This window comes from Hyperolius riggenbachi, chromosome 4 (genome assembly GCF_040937935.1).
Source record: "Hyperolius riggenbachi isolate aHypRig1 chromosome 4, aHypRig1.pri, whole genome shotgun sequence".
Lineage (NCBI taxonomy): Eukaryota > Metazoa > Chordata > Amphibia > Anura > Hyperoliidae > Hyperolius > Hyperolius riggenbachi.
In genome coordinates, this window is record NC_090649.1 from 3,653,913 (window position 1) to 3,668,685 (window position 14,773).

A 14,773-nucleotide genomic window follows, 5' to 3' on the forward strand; every position below is an offset into this window, starting at 1 on the left:
TTTGTGCATCTTTGGGTGTTAAAAGTTGACTAAAGAGTGGGTGGCGTCTACAGGTAACCCTGCCTCTGGGTGTGGCTATGACTAGGCTGTGGTTAGTATAGGGTTAGGTTGGCTGTGACATGGAAGTGGTCCATAGAGTAGCTCCACCTCCGAGGGGGCGTGCAAGTAGACTTTGGATGGATTTTGGTGGCATTGGAACCTCTAGTTGTAGTTACAAGTAGGCTGTAATGTGGGATGTGGGTAAAGGTAACCCTATCTTTGTTTTTCAGTGTGATGTGGGTGGGGTCCATAGGTAGCTTCACCAGCTATGGTGTGGGTGGATTTTGTAGGTAGCCCAACCTTTGGGTGTGGCTATGAGGTGACTATAATGTGGGGTAGGTCTATAGACCGACCTCTGGGTGGGATATGAAGTAGGCTGTAATGTGGGTGAGGTCCATAGGTAGCCCCAGGATGTGGTTAGGAGTGGTCAGTAGGTGGCCTCTAGTGGTGCAATCAGTGTGCTGTGATATTGCTGAGTCCCTGGATGGACACTTGGTCACTGCTGGTCATTTTGTCTCCCTCTCTGCAGTCAGCAGTGCAGTTCTGTGACAAGGTTGGGTTCCCATGTGTGGTGCGTCCCTCCTACGTGCTGAGCGGAGCAGCCATGAACGTGGCCTACTCAGAGGAGGATCTGGAGAAGGTTCTCATTAACGCTGTGGCCGTGTCCAAGGAGCACCCGGTGGTCATCTCCAAATTCATCCAGGAAGCCAAGGTAGGTGAAGGGTGCTGCTCTGCGGGCGCCATCTTTATCTAGTCATGTGACCGGGCTCTGTGAAACCCTCCATAGACCTGTGTACCAGTCCCCCCTTTCCGCATACATTTGAAATCGGTGCAGGAGACTTGGGCGCAGGATACAGCGGTATATGGCTGATCCTGCTTCTGCACAAGTCCGGGCTGTGGTAATTACTATTCCCCCTCCAGGCCGCCATGGATAGTGGGGGAATGAAATATTGCGTCTTTCAGCGATTGCTGGAGGACGAATGATTGTTTTTTTTAAGCAGCTTTGGCTCCGTCCTCTGACGGCTCCGACGTTACTCACTGAGCGCCGCTGTTGATGTGATTTCTTTTCTAGTCTATGGTGGCGCCGGCTGCACCCAAATCTAGCAGCGCTGAAAAGCACTGCTCCGCGCTATCCGGCCTCGAGGCCTTCCCTGACACCCACACAATAATGATCCTCTATGGATGGGTTGCTGAAAAATCCAACTACTCGATATTTTTTGAGGGAGAATTTTTGTTTGCCTCTGATGTTCGGACAATGTGACTAGAAACAGCGCTCTTCCTGTGACGGTTCTTCCTCATGGCGTAAGCGGGATGTTCCCACCCTCGCAGTTCTAGGATAGGAATGATGAAGAAACATGACAGGAAGAGGGCTGCTAGGGCTGGAACGTCCCACTTATGCCATGATGAAGATCCGTCACAGCCAAAAAAGTGGGAAATGTTGGCCTTTTCCACAGACTGTGATAGCTAGTCATCAGGGCAAAATTAATAAAATAAGTGCTACTTACCGGGGGCTTCGTCCAGCCCCAAGCTCCCAGCATGTCCCTCGCCGCAGCTCTGTCCCAGTCCCCGGCGATGACGTCAGGGTGACCTCCAGGTCGGCTTGTACTGCGCCTGCACGCGCGGCGCTGTCAATCACCGCCACGTGGGCCGGAGCGGACTGCGCAGGTGGTAGTAGTTCTGCGCCTGTGCAGTCCACTCCGGCCCACTTGGCGGTGATTGACAGCGCCGCTCGCGCAAGCACAATACAGGCCGACCTGGAGGTCGCCCTGACGTCATCGCCGGGGACCGGGACAGAGCTGCGGCGAACGGCTGCGGGGAGAGCTGCGGCGAGGGACATGCTGGGAGCTTGGGGCTGGACGAAGCCCCCAAGGTAAGTAGCACTTATTTTATTAATTTTGCCCAGATGACTCTTAAGTTGAATGTTCTTAGTATGGCAGGTAAGCCCCACATCTCACTTATTTGAGTGGACATTTTTATGGCCACTTTCTGGCCAGACAGGAAGTCCTGGCACTGAAGAGAGGGGACCCAGGACGATCTTTGGGGCAGACTGGATGTGTACCCGCTGGAGATGAGTCCTCTGAGGCTAGTCTAAGGCCAGGTCACTCTGCAGCCAGACGTTCATATGATAATTGCCACCATGTGTGTGTAACATGCTTGCTGTGCTTTCCCCAGGAAATAGACGTGGACGCTGTGGCCTGTGACGGCGTGGTGGTGGCCATAGCCATTTGTGAACATGTAGAGAATGCTGGGGTACACTCTGGAGATGCTACACTGGTCACCCCTCCTCAGGACATCACCCCCAAAACCCTGGAGAGGATCAAAGCCATTGTCCATGCAGTGGGGCAGGAGCTCCAGGTGACCGGACCCTTCAACCTGCAGCTTATTGCGAAGGTAAGAGTGCGGTCTCTGCATATTACCCATCATGCTTTCAGCTCGGACTCCTCTCTGCCTGTCCTGTATTGTCCAAACACACCCACCCTTCATCCCTGCGGTCACTGCCGTGGGGGTCTCTCATTCCTTCGTTTCTCCACAGGATGATCAGTTGAAGGTGATTGAGTGCAATGTGCGAGTCTCCCGCTCCTTCCCTTTCGTCTCCAAGACTCTGGGCGTGGACATGGTGGCCCTGGCCACACAAGTCATCATGGGAGAGGAGGTGGAGCCAATCGGACTGATGGCGGGAACAGGAATTGTGGGTGTTAAGGTGAGCTTAGTCCTCTTTGTTCTATATTATTCCTTCTAAAAAGCACAAATTCAGGGAGACTCAAAGGACTACCTGTTCAGCGGATCATCTGCATCCAGGAGACCAACCTTTCTTTCAGGATGTGACCAGCCAGACGTCAACCCTTCCTCCAGGATGTGACCAGTCGTACACTACACTAACCCTCCAGGACATATGACCAGCTGTACACTTACCCTTCTTCCAGGACCTGTGACCGATCATACACTAACCCTTCCTCCAGGACACATGACCAATCCTGCTCACTAACCCTTCCCTTAGGACATATGACCAGCTGTACACTAACCCTTTTTCCAGCACACATGACCAATCCTGCTCACTAACCCTTCGTCCAGCACACATGACCAATCCTGCTCACTAACCCTTCGTCCAGCACACATGACCAATCCTGCTCACTAACCCTTCCTCCAGCACACATGACCGTTTTCCAAACCAGCTTGTTAGACTCGTGGCTAGCTGCATGCATCCTTGCCTCCAGGATTAACCCCCATCTACTTTCCAACATTTTTCTCCTGGACCCCCTGGCCAGCCAACCAGTTCCTACATGCTTATTGATGACCTCTGCCAACATGCATGACTCAATATCTATTCGGATGTACTGACCGGTTTAGACACCAGGCCATATCCCAGGACCTCACACAACGGTCATTATAATTTCTGCATTTTTCTTTCATGGACGAAGATCTATCACGTTCAGGGGCATGTGGTAGAAGTGATGGCTCCAAAGTATCTGGTACAGGCTGCCATTTTGTTGTGGGCTCCTAGTATTTGTCCATCACCGGTAACCCATCTTCTGTTTCCAGGTCCCTCAGTTTTCCTTCTCTCGCCTTGCTGGAGCAGACGTGGTCCTCGGGGTGGAGATGACCAGCACAGGAGAGGTAGCCTGCTTTGGAGAGAGCCGTTGTGAGGCCTACCTGAAGGCCATGCTTAGCACTGGCTTCAAGATTCCTCAGAATAACATCCTGCTGACCATCGGAAGTTATAAGGTGAGAGGTGGGACACGGAAGGTGGGTGGGGGGGGGGCCTCATTGCGATCTACAAGGTTAGAGAAGTGGGACATGTTGGTGAGACAGGACCTGTCCTTAGTGAAACCATGCTGTCTAACTGGAATATGATTATTCTGTGCTACATCATTTTGTATAGCGTCTCCTCGATACTTTCAATTTACACATAACTGATGTTAAGCTTACTGGTCTATAGTTTCTGATATTCCCCCCCCCCCCCCCCTTCTTGAATAAGTGGAAAACATCAGCCAGTCATAAGGAACTGACCCACTTGAAAGGGAATCACAGAAAATAAGATAAAGTGGCTTATCGATAACTGAACTCGACTACCTTTAATACCCGGGGGTGGATGCCATCTGGGCCAGGTGTCTTGTCCATCTTAAGCTTATTCAATTGTGCCTGCACACCTTCCTGTGTTAGGCAATATACGCTGAATGAGGTAGATTGGGAACCTCCCCAGGGCTGTATCATGGGACAAGGGCATCCCCTTGGTGAAGACAGAGGCAAAGCATGTATTTAATATCTCAGCTTTAGCTCGGTCCTCCACAGTTAAGTTCCCTGACTGAGAGTCCTATACTCTCAATCTTCTTACTTTCACAATTGATGTTTGTAAAACCTTTTTTGATGCAACTTTGTCACCAGCCACTTGTTTTTCAGCTCTCAGTTTTGCAAGTCTGATCACCGTTTTATAGAGTCTGTTGTATTCCTAAGTTAGGTTCATCCATTCTGGATTGTTACGTAGGGTTGGTCAACCAGATACATTTTATCAAATAAACTTCCTGTCCATTCTGATTGGCCCTTCTCCAGACGGTACACAATTTGCATGATATTGGCATGCAAGCTGACATTCCTAGTATCTCGCTGACCATCTCGGGGGAAGAGGAAGTAAAAGATTGGGTTACATCTCCTGTAGGTGTCTCTGCAGAGAAGGTGCCTGATTGTAGCGTGTTATTCTCCCACACAGAACAAGAGCGAGCTTCTGCCCACCGTGCGGGCCCTGGAGAGCCTCGGGTACAGCCTATGTGCCAGCCTGGGCACCGCCGACTTCTATACAGAACACGGAATCAAGGTGATCCCTCCTTCCTCTCTCCCTGCTCATACACTTGGCTGTTTTACTAGTTCCTGTGAAGGGTAAACCAATTGCCCATTGTCTTACTGATTGTGGTGCTAGAAGATGAACCAGCCTTCAGCCCAGTGTCAGGAAGCCCCAAGGGTCCCAAGGAAGTATGGGAGGGAATGGGCCCTGGGGAAATGTGGGAGGGAATGGGCCTCTGGAAAGTATGGGAGGGACTGGGCCCCTGGGAAGTATGGCGGGACTGACCCCAGGGAAGTATGGATGGACTTGGGCCACAGGGAAGTATGAGAGGGACTAGGCCCCTGGGAAGTATGGCTGGACTGACCCCAGGGAAGTATGGATGGACTTGGGCCCCAGGGAAGTATGGATGGACTTGGGCCCCAGGGAAGTATGGATGGACTTGGGCCCCAGGGAAGTATGGATGGACTTGGGCCCCAGGGAAGTATGGATGGACTTGGGCCCCAGGGAAGTATGGATGGACTTGGGCCCCAGGGAAGTATGGATGGACTTGGGCCCCAGGGAAGTATGGATGGACTTGGCCCCCAGGGAAGTATGGATGGACTTGGGCCCCAGGGAAGTATGGATGGACTTGGGCCCCAGGGAAGTGTGGAGGGACTGGGCCCCTGGGAAGTGTGGAGGGACTGGGAAGTGTGGAGGGACTGGGAAGTGTGGAGGGACTGGGAAGTGTGGAGGGACTGGGAAGTGTGGGAGGGTTCTGGGAAGTGTGGGAGGGTTCTGGGAAGTGTGGGAGGGACTGGGCCCCTGGGAAGTGTGTAGGGACTGGGCCCCAGCTCACTTCTGGCCACACACGAAGTCCTTGGCTGTCAGTGCTCTCTGCTGGCCACACGTGAGGTCCTTGGCTGTCAGTGTGGTCTATCATGACTCTGGTGTGTCTCGTAGATTAAGGCTATGGATTGGGTCTTGGAGGATCCGGATTGTGATGGAGCCCTGAAGGAGAAGCACAGGAGCATCATGGACCATCTCTCAGAGAACCACTTTGACTTGGTCATCAATCTGTCCATGAGAAACTCTGGTGGACGGCGACTGTCCTCCTTTGTCACCAGTGGTTACCGCACTCGCCGTCTGGCCGTGGATTACTCTGTTCCCCTCATCATTGACATTAAGTGCACCAAGCTGTTTGTGGAGGTGAGGTGGGAGGAGGTCATCCGATGTGCTTGTGTTGTGTGTAGAGTTTATGCTCATTTCAGGCTTTGTGTTCCAGGCTTTGCATCAGATCGGAGCTGCTCCTCCAGTGAAGACCCATATAGACTGTATGACCTCCCAGAAGCTCATCCGACTGCCAGGTGACAATCCGGGGACTTCAGAGTCCTAATGTGGTCTGGCCTGCATCGTGATAGATAGCCGGGTCTGCTGGGATCGGTGCTGGAGGATCTCTGGGGATACATGGGGAGGGGGGGGGGGGGCTGCTGGGGCTGCAGGATCTCTGGGTCTGGTGGTGCATAGTGGTGTCCTCTCTGGGTCTGGTGGTGCATAGTGGTGTCCTCTCTGGGTCTGGTGTTGCATAGTGGTGTGCTCTCTGGGTCTGGTGGTGCATAGTGGTGTCCTCTCTGGGTCTGGTGTTGCATAGTGGTGTGCTCTCTGGGTCTGGTGAAACATAGTGACGTCCTCTGACTGGTGCTGAAGGACCTGTGGCTATGGTCACACATATTGGGGTCTGTTATGAGCTGCATGGGATTGGACACTAGATGGCACAGCAGACTCGGTAAGGAATTGAAGGACACAGCAGGTGTCGAGGGTGGAATATTTAAAAGCAGAGGCCAGTATTTTCATATGAAATGCCTATAGCGATTTGATTGTTTTTCTGAAAGATCAGTTCAGTTTCCGTTTCTAATGGTTTGTTGGGTGACTCTGAATACTGTTAGTGAAAATGAAACAATCCATCCTGTTTGTAAAGGCAGCCTGTAACAGGGGCAGGAGACTGAGGTCATTGTGGACCCCATTCACCGGTGTCTGATCTCAGTGATCATCTGTAGTCATATAGCCAGTGTGTGTTCTGAAGGGTAGTACGAGTCAGCAATGCTGGCCTCCATGATTCCTGTACATGCCAGTCCTGACCTCTGCTTCCTCCTCAGGCCTCATCGATGTCCATGTCCATCTCCGGGAACCTGGAGGCACCCACAAGGAAGACTTCTCCTCTGGCACGGCTGCGGCACTGGCGGGTGGTGTTACCATGGTGTGTGCCATGCCGAATACCAATCCTGCCATTACAGATGCCAGCACATTTGCCTTGACACAGAAGGTAGGTGCAATATGGCAGTGTTGTGGCCAGATAATATTTGCTCAGTTTATCCTATGGCTGTTGAGTTTTCATGGAGGTTATTCTCCTCTGTCATGAAGCAGTCTCCTAACACTCCTAACACTCTGTCCTTCTAAGTTGGCAGAAGCTGGGGCTCGCTGTGACTTCGCCTTGTTTCTGGGGGCTTCCTCCAAGAATGCCAGTTCCCTCTCCTCCATTGCCAGCTCAGCAGCTGGACTGAAGATGTATCTGAATGACACCTACTCTAAACTGAAGATGGACAACGTGTCAATGTGGATGGAGGTGAGTGCCACTGTTCCATCGTCGTGTCGAGACATTGTCCAAGTGATTATTTTCCATTTCTTGCAAAGTACTGTCTTATGTAAGCATGGTTGACTTCAAATGTTCTGTGATTTTATTACTATAAGGGTTTCATGTTCTTGGTGGGTTGTTTCTGGGTCCTTTCCTCACCATTCTTGGTAGAAGGGTTCTGGGTCCTTTCCTCACCATTCTTGGTAGATGGGTTCTGGGTCCTTTCCTCACCATTCTTGGTAGATTGGTTCTGGGTCCTTTCCTCACCATTCTTGGTAGATGGGTTCTGGGTCCTTTCCTCACCATTCTTGGTAGATGGGTTCTGGGTCCTTTCCTCACCATTCTTGGTAGATGGGTTCTGGGTCCTTTCCTCACCATTCTTGGTAGATGGGTTCTGGGTCCTTTCCTCACCATTCTTGGTAGATGGGTTCTGGGTCCTTTCCTCCCCATTCTTGGTAGATGGGTTCTGGGTCCTTACCTCCCCATTCTTGGTGGATGGGTTCTGGGTCCTTTCCTTCCTATTTTTGCTATTTGAGTTGTAGGGTCCTTTTCTCCTTACTAGTGGATGGGTTTTGGTTCTCTTCCACCTTGTTCTCGGTTGATGGGTTCTAGGGACTTATCGTGAATTAATTGGTTCAGTGTCCCAGTCTCCATGATCTCAGTAGATTGATTTAGTGTCCCTCTCCATGTTCTTGGTTTATGGATTCTGAGTCTCTGTCTCCATGTTCTTCATAGATGGGTTCTGAATCATTTTCTACCTATTCTGGGTTTATGGATTCTGAGTCTCTGTCTCCATGTTCTTGGTGGATTGCTCTTTAAATTTGTTGGGTTGTAGATCATATGAGTGTAATTTCTTTCTTTGTTTCAGCATTTTGAGAACTGGCCGGCTCACTTGCCGATCGTTGCTCATGCAGAGAACCAGACGGTGGCGGCCATCTTGATGGTGGCTCAGTTGTACAAGCGTTCAGTGCACATCTGCCATGTGGCGAAGAAGGAAGAGGTGAGTCCACCGACTGCTGCACCTGATGCTCTCTGTTCCTGAACCGTAAGAACTTCTCTGATAATGTTGTCCTCTCAGATTCTTATCATAAAGGCTGCTAAGCAAAAGGGAATCAAAGTGACCTGCGAGGTGGCTCCTCATCACCTGTTCCTCTGTCTGGATGACCTGGACCGACTGGGTCAAAAGAAGGGACAGGTACGTCCGATGCTGGGGACCAAGGAGGATATGGAGGCCTTGTGGGACAACCTGGACATCATTGATTGCTTTGCCACGGATCACGGTAATTATCCCATGTGCGAAGGTTTTATGGGGTTGAATGGCTTTAGCTGTATTAGGTACTCAGTCATGAAATTCTCTCTTCAGCCCCACATTCTCTGGAGGAGAAGGAAGGGCCCAACCCTCCCCCGGGGTACCCTGGCCTGGAGACTATGCTGCCCTTACTGCTCACAGCGCTTAGTGAGGGACGGCTTACTATAGATGACATCATCAAACGCCTCTATGACAACCCTCGGAAAATCTTTTCACTGCCCGCCCAGGAGAACACCTATGTGGAGGTGAGAAGAAGGATTATAGCTCTGAGAATCCCACCATTACCTTGCCTGCTTCACTGCCACAATTCCTTGTCTGTGGTGCCACATTCCCATAATCCCCCTCTTCTCACCTCTTCCTGTGCTGCTCTCCCAGAATCCCCCTCTCACCTCTTCCTGTGCTGCTCTCCCAGACTCCTCCTCCTCTCACCTCTTCCTGTGCTGCTCTCCCAGAAACCCGCTCTCCCAGACTCCTCCTCCTCTCACCTCTTCCTGTGCTGCTCTCCCAGAATCCTCCTCCTCTCACCTCTTCCTGTGCTGCTCTCCCAGACTCCTCCTCCTCTCACCTCTTCCTGTGCTGCTCTCCCAGACTCCTCCTCCTCTCGCCTCTTCCTGTGCTGCTCTCCCAGAATCCCCCTCCTCTCGCCTCTTCCTGTGCTGCTCTCCCAGACTCCTCCTCCTCTCGCCTCTTCCTGTGCTGCTCTCCCAGACTCCTCCTCCTCCTCTCACCTCTTCCTGTACTGCTCTCCCAGACTCCTCCTCCTCTCACCTCTTCCTGTGCTGCTCTCCCAGACTCCTCCTCCTCTCACCTCTTCCTGTACTGCTCTCCCAGAATCTCCCTCCTCTCGCCTCTTCCTGTACTGCTCTCCCAGACGACTCCTCCTCCTCTCGCCTCTTCCTGTGCTGCTCTCCCAGACTCCTCCTCTTCTTGTCCTACTTTCCAGTCATGCTCTTCCTGTCCTGCTCTCCAGTAGTTCTATAGTTTCTTCCTATCTGATCTCCCATTAACCTTTTCTTGTTCTTTCCCTGAATCCTTTTCTTGTCCTGCTCTCCCGTTATCCTCATCTGTCCTCCTGTCTCAGAATCTTCTTATCTCTTTTGGTTCTTCTCACCCAGAATTATCTTGCCATCTTATGAAAGTTCTGTTCTTTCAGTCGTCCTCTTTCATAATCTCACTTTTCTTCTTCCTTATCCCCCCCCCCCCCCCAAATCCTCTTCCTGTCTTCTCCTGGCCTCCTCTCCGAGCTCTCTCAGTAACTGTCCCATCTCTTCACAGGTGGACCTGGAACATGAGTGGACAGTCCCATGCTTCATGCAGTTCACCAAGTCTAAGTGGACTCCGTTTGAAGGGATGAGGCTGAAGGGAGCGGTGCGCAGGGTGGTGCTGCGGGGTGAGGTGGCGTACATTGATGGCCAGGTATGTACCCCCATACCCGGGAGGTGTGTCTACGTTGTGTAGATGTTGGGGTTCCTCTGATCACCTCTTGGGTGATGTCCTCTACAGGTCCTGGTGGCGGCTGGCTACGGTCAGGATGTCAGGAAGTGGGTGCCGCCGCTGACCACTCAGTCCGTCTCCCCACAGAACAAAGAGGTTATAAAGGTAAGTCTGGTGATGTGGATGGATGTGGAGAGGCTTACAAGGAAGTTAGAAAAGTATAATTTATTTATTCAGACGTCTTCAAGACAAGACAAATAACATTTATATTGCGCTTTTCTCCTGGCGGACTCAAAGCGCCAGAGCTGCAGCCACTAGGGGATGCTCTATAGGCAGTAGCAGTGTTAGGGAGACTTGCCTAAGGTCTCCTACTGAATAGGTGCTGGCTTACTGAACAGGCAGAGCCGAGATTCGAACCCTGGTCTCCTGTGTCAGAGGCAGAGACCTTAACCATTACACCATCCAGCCACTACAGCCACCGGAGGAGGAGAGTTATGTGAAATATTTGACACTTTCTATGTCCGGGAATCTCCTCCCTCTTGTTTGACCTGTTTTGTTGGCTGATGGCAGCATAGCTGTGTCTTTCATGAATTTATTCGCCCCCAGGGTTTATCTTCCTGTGTATGTCAGTATAATACGCCGTTTGTCGCTTTATTACTCCAGACCCCGGAACGCCATCGCCACGTCACTGTGCAGAGTGAGACAGTACGCAGCCGCGCCCCCAGCCCACGGAGGGCCACGCCCAGCGGCGACGCCCGCTTTCATCTCCCACCGAGAATCCATCGCTCGTCTGACCCCGGCCTGCCAGGTGAGGTGACTGGTGTCTGCCATGGGGGGAGATGTGGGGGAGGGGTAGTAATGGATGATGACTGTAGGTGATGTGCGAGCCATATATTACACATTGTTGCCCATTGCCACCCTACCCGGCTCATATCATACGATAGCGGGGAAGCTGACAGGTCAGCGAGTCGGCACTTCTGAGACTGCTGACTCCTGGAGTGTTTCAGTATAAAGAACTTACATGGGCGTTGTTTGATCTGCCTATATATCACTAATGTACAGATTGTATAGTGTGACTCCACCCATTGTCTTACTTGTTGTTGTGCATGTGGCTCAGTGCTAGGGGGCGCTGTGCTCCGTCTAACTCTTCCTTGTGGTGTGCAGTGTCCAGGAAGGCGTCCGTGTCGCCATACCGAGGGAACTCCGAGACCATCGGTAATGTTCAGTGTGCTCTAATCACTTCCTGGGTCTGTGAGATTGATCTAGCGGCATCGGCCGGAGCTGCCTACTCCAATGTCTGTCTCTGTCATATGATCCCACAAATGAATGCAAAAAATGGCTGAGAAAATTCTGCACAACCAATCAGTACTCTTCTTTACCAGCGGCCTCTGCTCAGGGGAGGAGTCACGTCTGGGGAAATGGGTGCTATGCTGATTATCCCTCCACTGTAGTCCTGGCCGCTGCTCAGGGGAAGGGTCACGTCTGGGGAAATGGCCGCCATTCTGATTATCCCTCCACTGTAGTCCTGGCCGCTACTCAGGGGAGGGAGTCACGTCTGGGGAAATGGCCGCCGCCATGCTGATTATCCCTCCACTGTGGTCCCGGCCGCTGCTCAGGGGAGGGGTCACGTCTGGGGAAATGGCTGCCATGCTGATTATCCCTCCACTGTAGTCCCGGCCGCTGCTCAGGGGAGGAGTCACGTCTAGGGAAATGGGTGCTATGCTGATTATCCCTCCACTGTAGTCCTGGCCGCTACTCAGGGGAGGGGTCACGTCTGGGGAAATGGCCGCCATTCTGATTATCCCTCCACTGTAGTCCTGGCCGCTGCTCAGGGGAGGGAGTCACGTCTGGGGAAATGGCCGCCGCCATGCTGATTATCCCTCCACTGTGGTCCCGGCCGCTGCTCAGGGGAGGGGTCACGTCTGGGGAAATGGCTGCCATGCTGATTATCCCTCCACTGTAGTCCCGGCCGCTGCTCAGGGGAGGAGTCACGTCTAGGGAAATGGGTGCTATGCTGATTATCCCTCCACTGTGGTCCCGGCCGCTGCTCAGGGGAGGGGTCACGTCTGGGGAAATGGCTGCCATGCTGATTATCCCTCCACTGTAGTCCCGGCCGCTGCTCAGGGGTGGGGTCACATCTGGGGAAATGGCTGCCATGCTGATTATCCCTCCACTGTGGTCCTGGCCGCTGCTCAGGGGAGGGGGTCACGTCTGGGGAAATGGCTGCCATGCTGATTATCCCTCCACTGTAGTCCCGGCCGCTGCTCAGGGGTGGGGTCACATCTGGGGAAATGGCTGCCATGCTGATTATCCCTCCACTGTGGTCCCGGCCGCTGCTCAGGGTTGGGGGGGGGGGGAATGGCTGCCATGCTGATTATCCCTCCACTGTGGTCCTGGCCGCTGCTCAGGGGAGGAGTCACGTCTGGGGAAATGGCTGCCATGCTGATTATCCCTCCACTGTGGTCCCGGCCGCTGCTCAGGGGAGGGGTCATGTCTGGGGAAATGGCTGCCATGCTGATTATCCCTCCACTGTGGTCCCGGCCGCTGCTCAGGGTTGGGGGGGGGGGGGGGGGGAATGGCTGCCATGCTGATTATCCCTCCACTGTGGTCCTGGCCGCTGCTCAGGGGAGGAGTCACGTCTGGGGAAATGGCTGCCATGCTGATTATCCCTCCACTGTGGTCCCGGCCGCTGCTCAGGGTTGGGGGGGGGGGGGGGGGGGGGGAATGGCTGCCATGCTGATTATCCCTCCACTGTGGTCCTGGCCGCTGCTCAGGGGAGGAGTCACGTCTGGGGAAATGGCTGCCATGCTGATTATCCCTCCACTGTGGTCCCGGCCGCTGCTCAGGGGTGGGGTCACATCTGGGGAAATGGCTGCCATGCTGATTATCCCTCCACTGTGGTCCCGGCCGCTGCTCAGGGGTGGGGTCACATCTGGGGAAATGGCTGCCATGCTGATTATCCCTCCACTGTGGTCCCGGCCGCTGCTCAGGGGAGGAGTCACGTCTAGGGAAATGGCTGCCATGCTGATTATCCCTCCACTGTGGTCCCGGCCGCTGCTCAGGGTTGGGGGGGGGGGGGGGGGGGGAATGGCTGCCATGCTGATTATACCCTTTCTTCTTCTGCTTGTTTATGAATTTTTCCTGTCCCCACCTCCAGGCATGTCACCTAATCGGGAGGTTGTCTTAAGGGCGGCCATCTTTCCCCTGCCGTGACTCCGCCCCTGCGGGCCCGGTGCGTGCCCCACTCTCACAATCTTACCTCTGATTCCTTCTGATTGGTTACTGAGCTAGAGGAAGCTTACAAGGCAGGCTGGTCAGATTCAGCGGCACATAGAGAGGGCCTCGCTTTCACTAGTTTCCCCTCCGTGATTCTCTACTTTTTCAAGGTAAATTGTGGCGTTGGAGTGAAGACGTTGAGTCAGCAATTTATACATTGACACAATGAATTTTGTTGTAAAAGCTATTGCAGATCCATCCTTTATCATTTTTGGATCCTTGAAGGACAAGATCTGTCATTAGTAAGCAGACACGGGGTGGCGAGGGGGTCAGTTTGTGCCGTTGAATGTATCCAGTCTTGCCTGATATCTCTTATACTCACTGGGTGATTAGAATTTGCTAAGCTCTGCCATTGGTGCATGGTTTGATATTTACTGCAGGTTCTGATTAGACTCCACCCCTGCGGAGCAGCCTCAAAGCACTGAGTACTTGCTGACCAGAACCCACCCCTGAGCTTCTGCTCCAGAATGTTCTGTGGGATTTGGGGGTTACTTTGAATCTTGCCCTCCAGCATATCTTGGTATTCCACCTTGCTACCATAGCATATTGTGGACGATATATTCAGAAGCCCAGGAAGGCAGTAGCCTGGGACAGGACTGGTCAGGACAGTACTGGGCACCTCCTCTCCTGGCCCCAGTCTTGTGATTAGACACTGGGCAGAAGCCTGGGGTGGGACTGGTCAGGACAGTACTGGGCATCTCCCATCCACCTCCTGTGGACTTCAGTGCAGAGCCTTGCTGTTCTCTCCCCCACGTTCTCGTGTGTTCATGCATGTAACGTGTAGTCACTGAGCCGTGTCTTCTCTCTTCACAGCGGAGGAGCAGCTGAAGGACAGAACTAGCAAGAAACCATCAGACACAGGTCATCATGTCTCCTGTTTATATTGGGGGGAGCGGTGCAGTTAGGGAGCAAATGTGGAAGGGGAGTGGTGTAGGAGGGGAGTGGATGGAGTAGAAGTGCAGGAAGGGAGTAGATAGCAGAGGAGAGCAGATGGGGAAGGGGTGCAGGAAGGGAGAAGATCACAGGCCCCCAAGTGGCCGGACCGCTCAAAGCCTTCCAATGTATTTCAAGCCACAGACTGGACTGTCCAACCTCTTGGATGCAATCGATGAGCTGAAACAGCTGGAATTTGGCCACAGACAGGCTAAAAGGGAGCTTGCGAGCTACAGTAACACGGATTACACACTATTTCAGGGTACAAAGCTGCCACCACCTCTGTAAAGGACAGAGGACCTAAGGTCACTGATTCTAATACCTGTGAATAACAAAAAAATGGTTAAAATACACTAATCTGGCTATACGGACAGTAGTAGCGACTCTTCAGAGAGCT

General features: G+C 52.8%; 1 protein-coding gene across 2 annotated transcripts in view; it reads left to right on the plus strand.

The window, feature by feature from the left end:
* Positions 1–14,773, plus strand: part of CAD (carbamoyl-phosphate synthetase 2, aspartate transcarbamylase, and dihydroorotase) — a 99,888-nt gene that overhangs the window by 42,069 nt on the left and 43,046 nt on the right. Inside the window, exons 21-37 of one of the 2 annotated variants that reach the window (XM_068279817.1) lie at positions 569–751; positions 2,212–2,430; positions 2,573–2,740; positions 3,580–3,762; positions 4,745–4,849; positions 5,756–6,001; positions 6,078–6,159; positions 6,949–7,115; positions 7,251–7,415; positions 8,293–8,424; positions 8,503–8,704; positions 8,788–8,978; positions 10,009–10,149; positions 10,237–10,332; positions 10,831–10,975; positions 11,332–11,382; positions 14,257–14,304. In XM_068279817.1, the coding sequence (XP_068135918.1) occupies positions 569–751; positions 2,212–2,430; positions 2,573–2,740; positions 3,580–3,762; positions 4,745–4,849; positions 5,756–6,001; positions 6,078–6,159; positions 6,949–7,115; positions 7,251–7,415; positions 8,293–8,424; positions 8,503–8,704; positions 8,788–8,978; positions 10,009–10,149; positions 10,237–10,332; positions 10,831–10,975; positions 11,332–11,382; positions 14,257–14,304 (2,524 nt within the window). The remainder of the gene's footprint in view (positions 1–568; positions 752–2,211; positions 2,431–2,572; positions 2,741–3,579; positions 3,763–4,744; positions 4,850–5,755; positions 6,002–6,077; positions 6,160–6,948; positions 7,116–7,250; positions 7,416–8,292; positions 8,425–8,502; positions 8,705–8,787; positions 8,979–10,008; positions 10,150–10,236; positions 10,333–10,830; positions 10,976–11,331; positions 11,383–14,256; positions 14,305–14,773) is intronic. The other variant, XM_068279818.1, reaches the window with a different exon arrangement.